This window comes from Oryx dammah, unplaced genomic scaffold (assembly GCF_014754425.2).
Source record: "Oryx dammah isolate SB20612 unplaced genomic scaffold, SCBI_Odam_1.1 HiC_scaffold_8, whole genome shotgun sequence".
NCBI classification, from domain to species: domain Eukaryota; kingdom Metazoa; phylum Chordata; class Mammalia; order Artiodactyla; family Bovidae; genus Oryx; species Oryx dammah.
Window position 1 is genome coordinate 42,902,720 of NW_024070192.1, and position 16,511 is coordinate 42,919,230.

The following is a 16,511-nucleotide window of genomic DNA, read 5'->3' on the forward strand; positions in this document are numbered from 1 at the left end:
CCCCTGAGACCTCTAGCCCACCCACCAGAGAACAGGAAATAGTTCACTAAATTTAAGGATTGCTCAGTTGTGTCCAACTCTTTAAGATATACAGTCCATGGAATTCTCCAAGCCAGAATACTGGAGTGGGTAGCCTTTCCCTTCTCCAGGGAATGTTCCCAACACAGGGATCGAACTCAGGTCTCCCGCATTGTGGGCAGATTCTTTACCAGCTGAGCCCCACATTCAGAGCAGTCCACCTGGTTTGAGGCAGGAACTCGCCCACTCAGAGGCAACCAGGGAAGAACCTGGCCTTTTCAGGCTATAACCAGGCAGCATCAGGGCTCTAGGATCTCCATAATGACTTTCATGATCATGCTGTTTTCTGATCACAGGGTTTTTTATGACAAGGCAGAATGTGCAGTGGAGCAGGGGTAGGGGGGGCTATCAGTGGTATCAGAGTGATTATATTAGATAGGGGGCTTGGATGTTGGAGTCCCTACCTGTACTGACTCCTGAAACCTGGGGTGAGGGACTTCAGTGGTTAAGAATCTGCCTTGCAATGCAGGGGACTCAGGTTCGATCCCTGATCGGGGAACTAATATCCCACAGGCCATGAAGCAACTAAGCCGGCATACCACAATGGAAGATCCCGTGAGCTGCAACTAAGACCAGACACAGCCAAATAAATACATAAATATTTAAAGCAAAACCTGGAGTGAGGAAGGACCAAAGAAAATGGGTGGCTTCGCTGCTGCTCCAGGGAGAAGCCGACTTAAGCCATCTGAGGGAGGGGCTAGTTTTTAGGAACTGTCTCCAACGAGATAAGATTCCTCGACCCTCAGGGTCTGGAGTTGATGGTTACTGTTCCATGTTCCAGCCCCCTCGGCCGCGTTAAATGTTTTGTTAATGTTCTTTTATTCTTTTACTGTGTGTGCTAAGTAGCTTCAGTCGTGTCTGACTCTTTTTGACCCTGTGGACTGTAGTCCGCCAGGCTCCTCTGTCCATGGGATTCTCCAGGCAAGAACACTGGAGTGGGTTGCCATTTCCTCCTCCTGGGGATCTTCCCGACCCAGGAACTGAACCCACGTCTTGAGTCTCCTGCCCTAGCAGCAGGATCTTTACCACTAGCGCCACATTCCCTTTAAGCAGACTCAGATCTCTCTTGGGACTGGGTAGATGAGAGAGAGACGGAAGGCTGAATGATGGACAGCACCGAGGCTGGGGTCTGAGGGATGCTGAGCACCTCCTGCATTGGCAGCTGGACTCTTTACAACTAGCGCCACCGGCGCAGCCCTTAAAAACATGAGTGTAAAAAAAAAAAAAAAAAACATGAGTGTACACAAACTCCTTGATTCGAATGGAAGGCATGATAAGGAACTGTTTACAGTACCCACCTTTGTTTACAGAAGCACCCAGGTAGGGTGGGAGGAGACTGGTTTTCACTTTGTACTTTACCGGAACATTTGAATTTTCTCTGTCTTTAGGTATCCTTTCATTAATTTATTTATTAATGCCAGTGGGGTTATATGATGGGGAAATTAAACCCCATTTGGGGGGTTTCTTCTTTTTTTAAGATTTTTTTAAAAATGTGGACCATTTTTAAAGCCTTTATTGAATTTGTTACAATATTGCTTCAGTATCTTAAAATTTATTTTTAATTGGAGGGTCGCTGCTTTACAATGTTGTGTTGGTTTCTGCCATACAACAACGTGCATCAGCCGTAAGTATGCATACGTCCCCTCCTTCTTGAGCCTGCTCCTACCCCCACTCCATCTCTTCCCTCTCGGTTGTCACAGAGCATCTGGCTGAGCTCCCCGTATTGTATAGCAACTTCCCATTAGCTATCCATTTTACATATGACAGTGTATATATGTCCGGAGAAGGCAATGGCACCCCACTCCAGTACTCTTGCCTGGAAAATCCCATGGACGGAGGAGCCTGGTAGGCTGCTGTCCATGGGGTTGCTAAGAGTCGGACGCGACTGAGCAACTTCACTTTCACTTTTCACTTTCATGCATTGGAGAAGGAAATGGCAACCCACTCCAGTGTTCTCAGGACCATTTTTCTTGATCCCATAGATATGCATTAATAGACAATATCTGGTTTTCTCTTTCTGACTTACTTCACTCTACATAACAGGCTTTGTCTTTTTGGCCCTGAGGCATGTGGGATCTTAGCTGCCCGACCAGGTATTGAACTCGTACCTGCTGCACTGGAGGCGAAGTGCTAACCCCTGGACAGCCAGGGAAGTCCCAGCTTTTTTCCTTTGTACCTCTCTACATGAAAACGCCCTCCAGGGGCATACAGATAACCAGGCCCCCAGGGAAAGGGGAGGGGGAGGAGGCCACCCCCGGGAGGGCAGGGCCGGGTTACCTGGTGATGATGGCCAGGTGGGGTGGGTTCATGCAGGCCCCCATGAAGAGCACCACGTTCTCGTGCCGCGTCTGCCGGTAGTTCATCACCTCCTTCTTGAACAGCTTCAGGTGGTCCTGGTTGTGGCCGTCCATCTCCAGCAGGCGGATGGCCACCTCGCCGTGCCAGCGGCCGCGGTGCACCCGGCCCCAGCGGCCCTGCCCTATGGGCTCGCCCAGCTCCACCTGCTCAAAGGGGATGTCCCACTCCTGCAGGTACACGCTGGTCTGGCTGGCCTTGCGCGAGATGGGGCCCCGCCAGGGCCGGCGGGAGGTCGGCAGGTCATCCACCTCGTCCTCGTCATCTTCAGCCTCTGACTTGCTGGCCTCAGGCTCCTCGGCCTGGAAGGAGGAGGAGGGAATAGAAGGGGCGGCAGGCCTGGGGGCAGGTGACTTCCCTCCCCCAAGACCCCCACCAGGTCGGGGAGCAGAGGGGCCTGGGGTCAGCAGGCCTGGGCTCTAGTCACAGCTCTGTGCAGACTTCATGGGCGAAGTGGACGGGTCACTCGGCACCACACGGTCTCAACGTCCTAATCCACAACTACGGAGCGTGGCCCTTCTTCCCGCCAATGTTCCAAGACATTGCTCACTGGGAGTTGGGACCTAATCGCTGGGGAAGAACACTAACACCCTTTCTGGATATGCTTTTATTTTTTAAAAAATATTAATTCACTTTATTTATTTGCCTGCACCAGGTCTTAGTTGCAGCATGTGGGATCTAGTCCCCTGACCAGAGATCAGCCCTGGGACCCTGAATTGGGAGTGCAGAGTCTTAGCCACTGGAAAACCAGCAAAGTCCTATGCTTTTGTTTAAACACAGAGTTTGAGACTTTCCTCTGTGTGCCATGTTGTGATTAGTTGCACAGTCTTGTCTGACCCTTTGGGACCCCATGGGCTGGGGCCCGCTAGGCTCCTCTGCCCATGGAATTTTCCAGGCATTTTCTACTCCACAGGATCTTCCCGACCCAGGATCAAACCCATGTCTCTTGCATCTCCTGCTTTGGCAGGTGGAGTCTTTACCACTAGCGCCACCCAGGAAGCCCGTGACTCCTCTGGGCAAGACTAAATCAGTCTGCTGAGGCTCCATAAGCCACCACACTTGCCAGGTTCGGGTGGCACTGGTTCAAGGGTCAAGGCAGCAGTCCTTGGCCCCCAATACAATCAAAATCACCCAGGAATATTTGATAACATCCAACTGCCTGGCCCCACCCCAGACTGACTGAGGGAGAGTCTCCTGGGCTGGGGCCCAGGCCTCTCGGCTGGAGGTGGAAACCACAGGAAGGAAGAGCTTACTATAGCCTCAAAAAAACAGAAAAGCAAAAGGAAGCTTGCTTCGTGGCACCCCTCACTGCTCTCGCTGCCTTACACACTGCCCGCGCCTGGTGCAGCAGGTGGGCACCTGGGATAGCCCCCACCAGAGCCGGGTGCCCACACGCTCCCAGACGCCTCCACGCACTGAGCTGGGGAGAGAGGAAAGAGATGCTCCGTCTACGGCTCGCGTGCCGCCATCGCTCACCTCCGCTTCGTGATCTCCCGACACATCTGCTTTTGGCTGGTCGTCAAGCCTAAAAGTAAAGCAGGGGTTGTCAAGGAGATCCCGAGGCCGGGCCACTCGGCTCCCAGCTGGGCAGGGGACTCCCCATGTGGGGTCTGAGAAAGGGGTGCCAGGCCCGGACCCTTCCTTTGACCCACTCGGCCACGGGGAAGGCAGTCTGGATGCTGCGGAAACACACAGCAGGCCGAAGGCCAGACCCCACTTCCCTTCTCTGGCCTTGGCCTTCCCCAGGCTGAACATGAGGGTGGTGGGGGCTGAGGGGTGGACAGTGACCATCAGGGACCTTTCAAATCTGACAGCTAGTATGGGGTTCCGAGCACAGGCACAGGATTTGGAATTCTTGAGGACTGCTTCCGTTACTCCCTAAGCTGTGTGATTTAATGCAGTTTCTTAACCTCTCTGAGCTGATCCCCTCATCTGGATGTCAAGGATGACACCTACTTTACTCCTGGCTGAGAACTCTACAAAACAAGGTGACTCAAGTGCTCGGTGTGGCCTGACCGAGAAAGGACTCCTTGACGCCCAAGGAGCGTCATGAACAGGAGCTGTATTATTAGGTTTCTTTAAGGCTGGGCGCCCTTTGCCCAGTCCTCCTGGGTCTTTAGACAGCTCCTGTTGCACAGGCAGCCCCACCCAATGCTGACTGTGGTGATAGGAGGCAAATAAAACCCTGTGGCTGAGTTAACTGGATCACAGGGAGAATCAGCCCAAGGAGTGCTCCATCTGGCTGCCCAGGTCCACGGTAAGGTCTGAAATTAGAGGGTCAGAGATTTAAATGTGGAGTCAGAACATGGTCCTGCTATAGAGCTCAGGGAACTCTGCTCAGGGTTATGTGGCAGCCTGAATGGGAGGGGAGATTGGGGCGAGGGGAGAATGGATCCACGGAATACGTATGGCTGAGTCCTATTGCTGTCCACCTGAAACTATCACAACACTGTTCATCGCCCATACTCCAATATAAAATAAAATGTTAAAAAAATATTAATAAAGGTAGATGAAGGAGGTGGTCAGGGATGTGGGTCCAGCTTTAACAAGTCCCCAAGGAGGAGAAAGCGCAAGATGCCTACCGGGAACTGTCTGCTCCATCGGCAAACGGTGCTGCCTGTGGAAATGCCGAAATGTCTGGAGAAAAAGGAAAAAAAAAAAAAAACAAGGCATGAGGCCCATTCCCACTACCCCCGGAGACTCAGGGCAGAGGTGCTTCCCCAGCAGCCCCTCCCTGGGTCGCACGCGGGCTCTCGGGGCCACTTCCACATGCTTTCCCCGAAACAGAGCGTAGATGCAGCCTCCATGTTTTTTTCCACATGGCTCTGCCCTGGGCAGGGACTCCAGGCAGCGTGGAAGCTGAGACGTCTCAGTTGCCACCATCACCCTGAGGCCCCCTACAAGCAAGTGGTAAAAGCGACTGGGCCCCTATTGACTGGACCTGTGGGCCGGACCCTCCTCCCCGCCTCTGAGGCAGGGGCTGCTGGCTGCAACAACCCTTGAAGGTGGCAAGACCCTTGGGCCAGCAGAGGCCAAAGGTCAGACTCACAGGTGGCTCGTTAGCGACACCGGGTGCCTGGCACGGATGCCGGGCACGTCGGGTGGGAGCCAGAGGCCCCATCCCCTCAGCTTCCAGCTTTGGTGGCTAGTGGAGCAGCACTCTGGGGAGACAAATGCACAGTCCACACATCAGGGACCCCGGGATCGGGAAGTTGGCGCTGACGCCTGAGTCGGTGGCTTTCCCAGTTTCAGCACCAAAAGGCCCCCATCCGGAGAACACTGGACAGACGGTCACCCCAGGGTGGAGCCAATGAGGCACAGGCCAACTCTCCCCTCTCCCCATGGCTGCTCCTGCTGCCGGCTGCTTCCTGTTCTCTCTGCTCCCTGCTCAACATGCTCAGAGAGGCTGGCTGCCTCAGGGCTGGGTGGGCCCCTCACCCCCTCTTGCAGCAAAAGAAGAGATTGGAGGTGGCGGTGGTTTGAGCTAATCAGGGCCTCTCCCTGTCTACTGGAACAAAGAGAATTCCCATCAGCCAGCAAATCTCCCTCACTTCCCTCTGGGCTCTCCGCAAGGCTATTCCTGAAGCTTTCTCGACATCTCTGCCTGCGTGTTCAGTCGTGTCTGACACTGCAGCCCACCAGCTCTTCTGTCCATGGGATTTCCCAGGCAAGAATAGTGAAGTGGATTGCTATGTCCTCCTCCAGAGGATCTTCTCGATCCAGGGATCAAACCAGCGTCTCCTGCATTGGCAGGCAGATTCTTTACTGCAAGTACCAGCTGGGAAGCCCTCTCAACATTTCTGGGACCTCACAGAGGTCCCAGAAGACCTCTGAGAGAGTCTGATAGAGGTCGTGGACCTTCTTATCAGAGAAAGGCACACATGTACCCAATATCCTGTGTGCATTTTTTGGGGAATCCTAAATCCCGGAAGTCTCTGCCAAGGCTCCCCCAGACACCACTACCTTATGTCTGCAGACTGTCAAAGGCAGCCTGATGTTTCTACCCACCCAACGCTGCTCAAATGTTTCCATAGGAGAAAAACACACGCACAGAGGTAGGGTGACACAGGGTAGATGGGAGTCTGGGAGAAACAGCACCCCAAGTTGGGGGGAGGCAAAATGTCTCTGAAGCTTCACACTTTTCCTTAAATATTAAGAGTGTAATCTGTATTCTGCTCCATATGTGTCCGTATCTGTTTTAATGGAACTATATTTCCTTCCTCTCCCCCCTGACATCTTCAGAGCAAGATGGACCCTTCTAGAAGAAAAGCCACGTCCTCCCAAGGCTTTCAAGGGTACTCCTGTGTACGTCACCCTAGAGCAGTAACCAGGCAGGCTCTTGGAGGGGAACCACAGAAAAAAATGGGTGTGAAACCACAGAGGCAGCTCAGGGAGCCTGGATCTACCCCCAACCAGCCTGCACAGCCTGAGAAACCACCTATAAGAGCTAACAAGTGCTCTTAGTCACTCCCCTAATGGAGCTGGGATGGGGAATAGAAAGGCCTGGAATTACCAAAATACCATGACTTCAAGACAGGCCTGTTTAATCCATGGAAAAACAATTAACTACAGTCTTCATCTAAAGCACACAGAACCTTCATATGACTAAACTCAGAATTAAAGTCACAGATTACTTGTACTATTGCTTGTCACCTCCAATTAGAGAAATAAATACTGAAGAGCATGAACTCCTTAGGGGAAGGAATATGGTCACACATGCAAAGGCTGGCACATAGTAGGTGTGCAAAACAATTTGGTGGAAGTAAATTAATGAGAACGTCTGACAAATTTTTCTTTCAACTTTCTGCACGGCAGGCATTTCCAATAATGGCCAGCAGATGGCGCTGTGCGGCAAGGCTCTGGAAGGAGACACCCGCCAAATAAATGAAGTCTGCAGACCTTCCCCCGGAGAAGGCAATGGCACCCCACTCCAGTACTCTTGCCTGGAAAATCCCATGGATGGAGGAGCCTGGTGGGCTGCAGTCCATGGGGTCGCTGAGAGTTGGACACGACTCAGTGACTTCACTTTCATTTTTCACTTTCATGCACTGGAGAAGGAAATGGCAACCCACTCCAGTGTTCTTGCCTGGAGAATCCCAGGGACGGAGGAGCCTGGTGGGCTGCTGTCTATGGGGTCGCACAGAGTCGGACACGACTGAAGTGACTTAGCAGCAGACCTTCCCAAACTAGCATCCCCTTCTTTAAGAAAGGGTAGTAGTTTCCTTGCCATTATGTAGAAGATGATATCTTGTCAGATGCTCAAAAGGCATCAGCAAAAGGTCCTCTCCCCTTATTCTGCAGTCTGGCTTTCCGCCACCTCCTGGCTGTGACCCTGGACAAGTTGCTTGCAGCCTCTGCAGAGAGGCGGGGAAACATGGATGCCAAGGGTCCTCACGGTAAGGCACTGACCCTGTGAAGGGCTGGCTTCAAGGCTACTCACTCTGCCCCCTTGCCCACCCTCAACAGACAGTCAGCTCTCAAAGTAGATGGGTGTGAGACACAGGTCCTCAGGCTGGACAGAGGGGGTCACGGCAAGGGACAGTTAGTGGAACCATGCAAAGGACTCACCTGGGAAGATAAACTGCTGTCTATGATGAATGAAGTAGGCAGCTTTAAACAGAAGAGGAAGTGAGTCACACACAGAATAGCAAACGCAGCACGGGGAGAGGGAACAGAGGCAGGGGCTTGGGGGAGAGGAGCTGGTTATAGGGCTGGGGCACCCCTGCCCCACCTGCCCTGTCCCAGGTGGGCCTGGCCAGGACGGGGCGCTCCATGCAGGAAGGAGGAAAAGAGCTGGGAGCAAGTGGGTGCCAGCAGGAGCCCCCGGGAGTAAGGGGTCTTGCACTGGAGGACTGGGGTCCAGAGACCCAGTCTTGGGAGCCACCTTGCTGCAGAGCCCTGGCCGATTCCATTCACCTCCCAGGCCCCCTTCTCCTCTGTGAACTGTGCCTGAGCCCAGGAGGGCAAAATATAATGGGGAGAAAAACCAAGATTCTGAAAACACTGAACAATGCTGTGTGCGGGAAAAGGGAAAATCCACCAGCTCACGTTCACACCTGGAGGTACCGAGGCTTCTGCCATTCAATATCACCATCCAAAAAATAACCTTTCTCCCAGGTTAGCCTCCGACATACACGGAAATGCTCCTGCACAGTATGGAGCGGGTGGACTACAGGAGGAGGTCCCATCCCACGTTAACTGCCAGCCCAGCCAGCCCATGACCAGAGAGGGCTCCGTGCAGGGTACAATGCCGGCCCAGCCCGGGACATCAGGGAAGCCAAGAAGCTCTGGCTGATGTCACACAAAGGACTTTTTCAGTGACTCTTGTTTTTCAAACAGGCCCCTCCTTTCAGAAAAAGCCTTTTCTTTCCTTTCAGACTAGAAGGTTCAGCAAAAGGCCCGGTTTCAGAGCATCACAATGACAGAGCAGAACAGAGGAGTGTAATCACGTGGCCATCGCTGGGTCGGAGGAGGGAGGGGCAGGCTTGGAACGATGCATTAGTGTCAGGAGATAGCCAGCCACATGCATGTTAAGGCAAAAAAGAAGAAAGAGTCCTAAAAAATCTTACCACCACCCCCCAAAAGAAGTCCTGGGACCCTGGGGAGATGAGGTTAGAGAGGTTGCCCAGCCGGGGGTCCCCTGGCACAGGAAAAGCCATGCCTTTGTCCTCCTCGGCCTGGAGCCCTGGGGACCGGTGACAGGTGGGGCCAGGCCTGGAGTCCACAGGCTGAAGCTGGCAGCCAGCCTGACTGGGCCCGGAGCAAACTGGGGCTGCCCTCCTTCCCTGAGCTTGAAACACACTGAGGGCCAAGACCGGTTTCAAGGGGCTGCCTGGGAGCCCAGGGCTGGGGCTCAGTCCTGAAGGGGGCCAGTGGGCTTTGTTCTGCTCCCTGGGGAGGTGGGACACGCCAGGCCTGGCCGAGTGGCAGGAGCCCTGTCCCTGTAGACCCAGGGCAGCCGGGACCGTGCTCAGAGGTTGGCTCGGCTCTGGCACACACCCCTGGTTGGACTCTGTGGCCTCACCCACACAGTGGGGATAACCTAACTCCAGCCTCACATGGTCTCTTGTTTTATAGGAAAAAGAACAGAAGTGCCCCCTTAAGCAGCTTGTCCAGACCCAGAGCAGGTAAGCCACAGGGCCTCAGATTCCTTTGCCCTGGCCTTCTGGGCTTGCCCCAGGTCTCAGTGCCGCCTGCCCTGCTTCTCAGGAGCCCAGATCCCCGAGTGAGTGAACAATGCCTCCGAGAAGCCATCCCCCACACAGGGGGGCAGCCTGGGGACTAGGTCAAGAACCCAGGCTTTACATCAGACAGACTTGGCTTTGATTGCGGCTCTGCTGCTTACAGCTGGGGGCAAGCCACTTACTCCCTCTGAACCTCAGTGTCCCCATCTGTAAAATGGGCACAATCACAGCAGGTTTAAATATGGTGACACACTCAGTGTTCAGCTACTGCTCTTAGCAGTGGAGACGGTTTGGCCTTGAGTCAGCCAGGATGATGGGCAGAGAAGGGACATGCAACCCCATCCCTCAGGCCCAAGAAAGCCCCAAGGTGTGGTACCTGGGAAGTTGAACCTGCCATCCCGCTGGCCAGGCGAGGGGTTGGGGGGCGTGGTGGCACTGGATGGGTTGGACGATGCTGGGAAGGGCGCGGGCGAGGAGGGCGTGGAGGATGTAGTGGAGGACGGGTTGCTGCTGGAGTCCAGGTGGTTCATGGCTGGAGGGTGCTCCTGCAGGACCAAAGACACGGGGAGTGGCAGGGACCACCCAGCCCAGCCTGGGCGCCCCCCCCCCCCCCCCCGAAAAGGAGGAGGTCAGCCAGCGTGCCCTGGCGTTTATGGGTGTAATGTTAGAGGGAAGGACGGCACAGGTGACCCTTGGAGAGCTCCTCTCATCTTTCTGATTTCAGCTCAAACATCCTTTCCTCCCAGAAGTCCTCCTCCAGCCCTGGTGGGAGCCAGGCTCCCCCAACCCCGCTTTTATCCTCCCAGGGCCCTGAGAACTTTTCATCAGGGCACTTGAACTACGGTTTGCCAGCTGCAGGAGTGGTTTTCTGAAGACTCTCCATCACACTGTGTGTGTCCCAGGAAAGCAAGGGCCACATTTTGTCACACACCCAGGGCCTAGCTCTTGGCTGACCACAGAGTAGGGTCCTTTAATGAATTAAATTCAGCCTCTGACATGTATTTATTTCAGTGGGTGGTTCACAATGGGTGGGGCTTCCAGATGACTCAGTGGTAAAGGGGATCTGCCTGCCAATGTAGGAGACAGAGTTCAATCTCTGGGTCGGGAAGATCCCCTGGAGGAGGAAACGGCATCCCACTCCAGGATTCTTGCTTGGAAAATCCCATGGACAGAGGAGCCCGGTGAGCTACAGTCCATGGGGTTTGCAAAGGGTCAGACATGACTGAGTGACTGGGCGCACACACACAGTGGGTACCTAAGTGCTCCCACCCCTCAGCAGGTGGATCTGCCAGTTGGGCCACTCTAGCAAGGCCAGAGGAAACCCTGAGGGAGGGTCACCGGGGAACCGAGTCCATGCCTGGGGGACCATGGGCCTGACCAGTGTCTCCTAGACCAAACGCCAGTTCCTCAGGGGGTGGGGCAGGCAGTTCTGTTCAAAAAAAGTCGGGGCTAACCTGGGTTAAAAAAGCTAAGCTGAACCGGTTTCTCTCTGGCAGGCCCTCAAGGCTCTGGGATGTGGGGGCGATTCTGGAAACCACCAAAGCCACGCAGTGGGTCTCACTGTCCAGTGACGGCCAACACCGCCTGCTGCCAAGCTAAAGGGGGAGGTGGCCGCACCCCCTGCACCCCAACTCTGTCCCCTCACACACCACGTCCCAGACCCCCCATCCCGATCAGGCCAGGCCAGCAAGGGCAGGGGGTTTGTTTGAGGCAGGATGAACCCCAGCCCAGAGTCAGCGGCTGTGTGACCCTGGATGAATCGGCCCACGCTTCTCAGCCACATGGTGTGTTGTCTACATAAGCGGGGCCTCAGCTGCTGCCTCATGGGGTTGCTCATTCGCTCAGCGTTCCACAGACACATTTCCTTGCTGCCAAGGCAGGCATCAGGGGCCCGGCTGGAGCACAGCCCCACAGCCCTGCCTTCCATAGCACCCACACGCTCCGGGCCTGCCTCTCACCCACAGGGAACTTCGCATGCAGTTTCTTCATCTCTAAAAATCCCTGGTGGTACAGTGGTTAGGACTCTGTACTTTCACTGTCGAGGGCACAGGTTTGATCCCCAGTTGGGGAACGAAGATCCCACAAGTCACAGTGTAGCCAAAAAAAAAAAAAGACGGCAGTGACATTATCATGTGACTTTTAGAGCCATTGTGGGGATCAGATGAGTTATCAGTGGAGAAAGTTCTGTTCCTGACACTGAAGTACAACTGAAGCCCGTGAGTGCTAGAGCCCGTGCTCCGCAACAGAAGCCACCGCCACGAGAAGCCTGAGCATGCTCCACGACTACAGAGCGGCTCTGGCTCGCCGCAACTTGAGATAGTCTCCGCATAGCAATGCAGACCCGCTGCAGCCAAAAATCAATTAATTAAAAAATGCGGGGGGTGGGTACTGTCACATAACTATGATTTGCACACAAATGTGAAACCTACACAATGGCTAAACATGAGATCCCCGCAGGCTACCCTCCGGCAGTGCAACCGGGTTGCAGCATCACACTTCCCTACCGGACGGCCACCCTGGGCGTGTGTCACAGAAAGGGACCCTGGGTGAGGGTTCTCCTGACATGGTACCTTCTTTGTCAGTGCTTTGGGGAGGGTTCCGAAATGGGGTTCAGCGGCTCTGTCCACCGGATTGTTGATGTCCGAGGGCACGGATTCTGTCCTCCGAAGCTTGGGTACTGTTTAAAAAGAGAGGGGGTTGTAACCATCAGCAGTGAACAGGATCAAGAAAGATGCACCCCAAATCCCGAAGGTAGAGGGGACAAGGGCAGGACACTCACGTGGAAGGAAGGATATTCTACAGGCAGGGGCTTCTTTTGTACACTTGTTATGACACTTGAACCTGGTGGAGAAGGCAGGGTCAGTGCACGGAGGGGCCGCGTGGGCCCCCAGGACACACACAGGAGCTCGGAAGCACTGCTTGGCAGTTCTGTACAGCACTCAACCCTGACTGCCTCAATTCCCACAAACGTCTCAACAGACATTAGCTTTAGAGTGGACAGCATCTTGTTAATAGTATTAGCAGCTAGTATCCATTGAGCATGACCATGTTCCCACTGTCATCTGCCTCATCTTCACAGCAAAGCAGGGTTGTTTTTTTTTTTTAATTGGAGGATAATTGCTTTACAATGTTGCATTGGTTTCTGCCATACATGAACATGAATCAACCTGAATCAACCAATGTTCCCCTTCCTCTTGAATCTCCCTCCTACATCCCACCCCATGCCACCCATCTAGGTGCAAACAAGTTTAATTTCACCCATTTTTAACTTGCTGTAGGTCATACATCTATTTCTCTTTTCTAAACAAAAGGAGACCTTCTACCCACATTCGGAAAGCTTGAGACAAATCTGAACTTGAGAGAGATGAATTAGAAGGAAAATATTTCCATTATCCAAGGATCCCAGGGAGGCCCCTCCTGCTACCTTCTTGCATAGGCCACGTTGTCTGAGGATCAGAGCGAAGGGAATGGAAAGAACTAGATTTAGATTCTTGGTTTGGTTTTGCCTGCTGAATCCTCTCTCAGAGTTCTCATTGACCAAATGGGCTGACAGTTGGGGTTCTCCAACTTCACACTGCAACTACAGGAGAGCTGGGGGTTCAGAGGTTATCCTGTGCTCTCTGCATGAAAGGCATTACTGGAACAGGAGTTGGAGGCCTCTGATTTAAACCCAAATGGCCAGGAGCCCCCAAACACCTAGACTGGTGAGAAAGGTCTGCCATCTCCTTTGCATTTTCCTGTGGTTCTCTTCTAACCACAATTTATCCAACAGACACACATGAGACCTATCACTTATAGTCTGGCGGGAGCCCAGATGCTTTTTACTACACACTCTAGTTCAGATTTTTAGAGTAATCCTGATTGCACAGAGAGACCTGGAAGACAAAAATGAGGCCCAGAAAGGGCAAGCACCTTGCTTCGGGTCACACAGCAATTCAAGGACACAGTGAACTGGCAACAGGCTTCAGGTCCATCCTCTGTAAAGTGGGAGTAGCTCGATAGCAGGGAACAGACTCTGCTCACCCTACTGTTCACTATCCTTGCCCTTCTTTCTTACCAGAAACCTCAATCCTAGGAAAAGGATTGAATTTATATAGAATCTACATTCTTCCTTCATTCTCTTCTCTAAATACCACAAGCCGCTTCTCTGTATGTACCATTCCCTGGCCCCATTTCCCGATTCCTTATGTGCTAACCTTAAACTTCAGAACTCCTTACAGTTTCCAGAAAAGTCCTGCCATTCCTCTCTGCCTTTATACAAGGTGCTTTCTTGACCCAGAATTCTCTTACCTCCTTAGCCCACCTGGTAAACTTCTATTCATCCTTCAAAGCCCACCTCAAACAGTCCCTTCTTCTAACAATGCTTTGCCTGATGCTTCCTTATTCTTCAAAGAGAGGGCTGATCACTCCCTGATGAGCTGAGATTACAAATAGATTTTGGAACTCTCAAATGAGTTCCTTTGAACTGTAATTTGACCTAAAGCCAAGAACCAAGTAGCAAGACTTACTAAACAGAAAGTGTGGAGTTTGTGCCCTCTCCCACCTCTGCCACCCTCCGCTCATCACCTGCAATGCTTGCACTTCACTCCAAACATCATGCTCTTCTGGCACACGCGGCAGACCTGCGACAGCCAGGACTTGGTGGAGAACCTGCAGGGGAGGACACATGAAAATGCTCAGAGGGGCCAGGATGGAGAAGCGGCCCCACAAAGCCACGGGGAAACCAGAAGAACTGGTTCCACCCCAGACACCCGGGCACCCTCTCAAGTGGAGGGCAGGGACATCCAGGGCCACTGCTTTCCCCAGGCATTCAGATTTCTCGGCCACAAAGTCTTCATTGCCAAAGCTGGTGTGGTCACCGATGCTGGCTCTCTGGCAGGCAAACTGGCAAAAGCAAGCAAAATTACAAGTGCACCCATGGAGCAATTCCAGTCCCAGGAATTCATCCAACAGATACTCCCACGGGTTTCACATGATGCACTGACAAGGTTACTCACTGCAGCATGTTTGCCGCAGCAGAGACTGGAAACAAGCTCTGTTGTTTAGGTGTACAGGTGACTGTCTGCATGATGTATTGTCCATGCACACAACTGAGCCCCAAAGAGTCAGAAAATAAAGTAAGGAAGCTCTCTTTATGCAAATGGGACACGATCACTAAATTACACTGTCAGTGAAAAAAGGAAGGTACAATGCTACATGACTCCATTTATTTGAACTTCAGATACAGGAAAATCTAATCTATGATGACAGAAGGGAATAGCATCTCTGGATGGTAGCGCTACGGACTAAGAAGAGCCAAAGAGAACTTCTGGGGTGGGGACGTTCTGAATCTTCGTATGGGTGGTATACGTGGGTGTACACATATGTTAAGCATTTGTGTACTTAGCTCCATATAAATTACGCCTCAACTTTAAAAAGAAAAAAGCAAAGTATAGAACAGTGTGTATAATATATGCAATATTTTTGTGAAAATAAAAAAAGGAGGCGGAAGAATTTACATATGTATTTGATTGTACAAAAATATCTCCAGGGGACACAGAAGACTGCCAAGATCTGCCTATGGGGGGCTTGGGGGATGATGACAGCAGCCGGAGGGGACTTTTCTCATAAATACATATCCTCTGGAGGTTTGAATTACAAATGCATTTCAATCCAAACTAAATTTTTTAACAATCCACAAAAGATACACTGAAAAGAAGGGTGGGGTGGAGTGGGTGGTTGCCTCCCAGAGCAAAAGTCCAAGGTCTGCACAGGATGGGGAGCCTCAGGGCAGAAAGAACTCACAGTTTTGGAGGACTAGATTTTTAAAAGCATAGGATATCATAGTAATGACAGAACAAATAGCAACAGGACTTGGGGAACAGTTTGTAATGCATCCATAAACATTAGCTCACTCCTGGGAGTGACCACCCCAGGGAATTAGGCAGGTCAGGGATTCTTAGGACACAGGCAAGCAAACCAGCTCAGAGAGGTTAGGTGACTTTCCCAAGGTCACACAGTTGGGCTGCTGTGCAGCAGGGACAGACCCCAGGTCTCTGAACTCAGAGAATGGCCCCGTAAGAGAGACCACTGGGACGGAAAACGAGGGAAAGAGCCGGGGCTTTGGGGTCAGACCACACCAGGTTTGAATCCTGACAGCTGCTGGCTGTGGGATGGGTCCAAGTCTTTGCAAATGAGGCCGACACTCTCCCCTCACAGGGCTTGAGGAGAATCATGTGTGCCGTGTAATGTGCAGGGCCTGGACTGTGGGTGTGAACGTCGCTGCTCCTACTAGCCCAGATGGGAGCCTCCAGGCCTAGGAGAAAGGCACCCACCCCCTTGGAATGACTTTTTTTTTTTTTAATATTTATTCATTTATTTATTTGGCTGTGTTGGGTCTTCCTCGCATCACTCGGATCTTTCGTTGCAGCACAGACTCTCTAGAGTGGCTTTAGTAGTTTCAGGCTTAGTTGCCCCACAGAATGTGGGGTCTCAGTTCCCCAACCAGGGATCGAACCCATGTCCGCTGCATTGCAAGGTAGATTCTTAGCCACTGGACCACCAGGGAAGTCCCTGGAATGTCTTTTAAGGACCTCTGATCTGGCCTCTCTGGGATCCACACAGTCTCTCTGGCCTTTAATCTCCTGTGAACACGGGGGTTAGGGGAGCAGCTCAATGGTACTTGAGATGGCCTCCACTAGAAAATCCTGAAAACAGGTTGAAATGAGAGCTGGGGGCTCAGCCAGAGAAGGGGCAGGCGCTGGGGAGGTTTGGGGGTGTGGAGTAAGCATCATAAAATATTTTTTCCCCTATGATTAGACCAAAATGCTTCAGAACTTCTGAAGCTGAGAGAGGCTCGGATCATGACTTTAAAAATCCAAGAGAGTGTAACTATGATGTCCCATGCCCAAGACC

General features: G+C 52.5%; 1 protein-coding gene across 8 annotated transcripts in view; it reads right to left on the reverse strand.

Moving 5' to 3' along the window:
- Window positions 1–16,511, reverse strand: part of KSR1 (kinase suppressor of ras 1) — a 160,008-nt gene that overhangs the window by 15,907 nt on the left and 127,590 nt on the right. For 5 of the 8 annotated variants that reach the window (XM_040243967.1, XM_040243963.1, XM_040243961.1 and 2 more), the window contains 8 exons: window positions 14,184–14,267; window positions 12,397–12,458; window positions 12,188–12,294; window positions 9,994–10,162; window positions 8,002–8,043; window positions 5,016–5,070; window positions 3,910–3,958; window positions 2,356–2,735 (listed from right to left, as the gene is read on the reverse strand). In XM_040243967.1, coding sequence (XP_040099901.1) covers window positions 2,356–2,735; window positions 3,910–3,958; window positions 5,016–5,070; window positions 8,002–8,043; window positions 9,994–10,162; window positions 12,188–12,294; window positions 12,397–12,458; window positions 14,184–14,267 — 948 coding nt within the window. The remainder of the gene's footprint in view (window positions 1–2,355; window positions 2,736–3,909; window positions 3,959–5,015; window positions 5,071–8,001; window positions 8,044–9,993; window positions 10,163–12,187; window positions 12,295–12,396; window positions 12,459–14,183; window positions 14,268–16,511) is intronic. The other 3 variants (XM_040243969.1, XM_040243964.1, XM_040243962.1) reach the window with 1 other exon arrangement.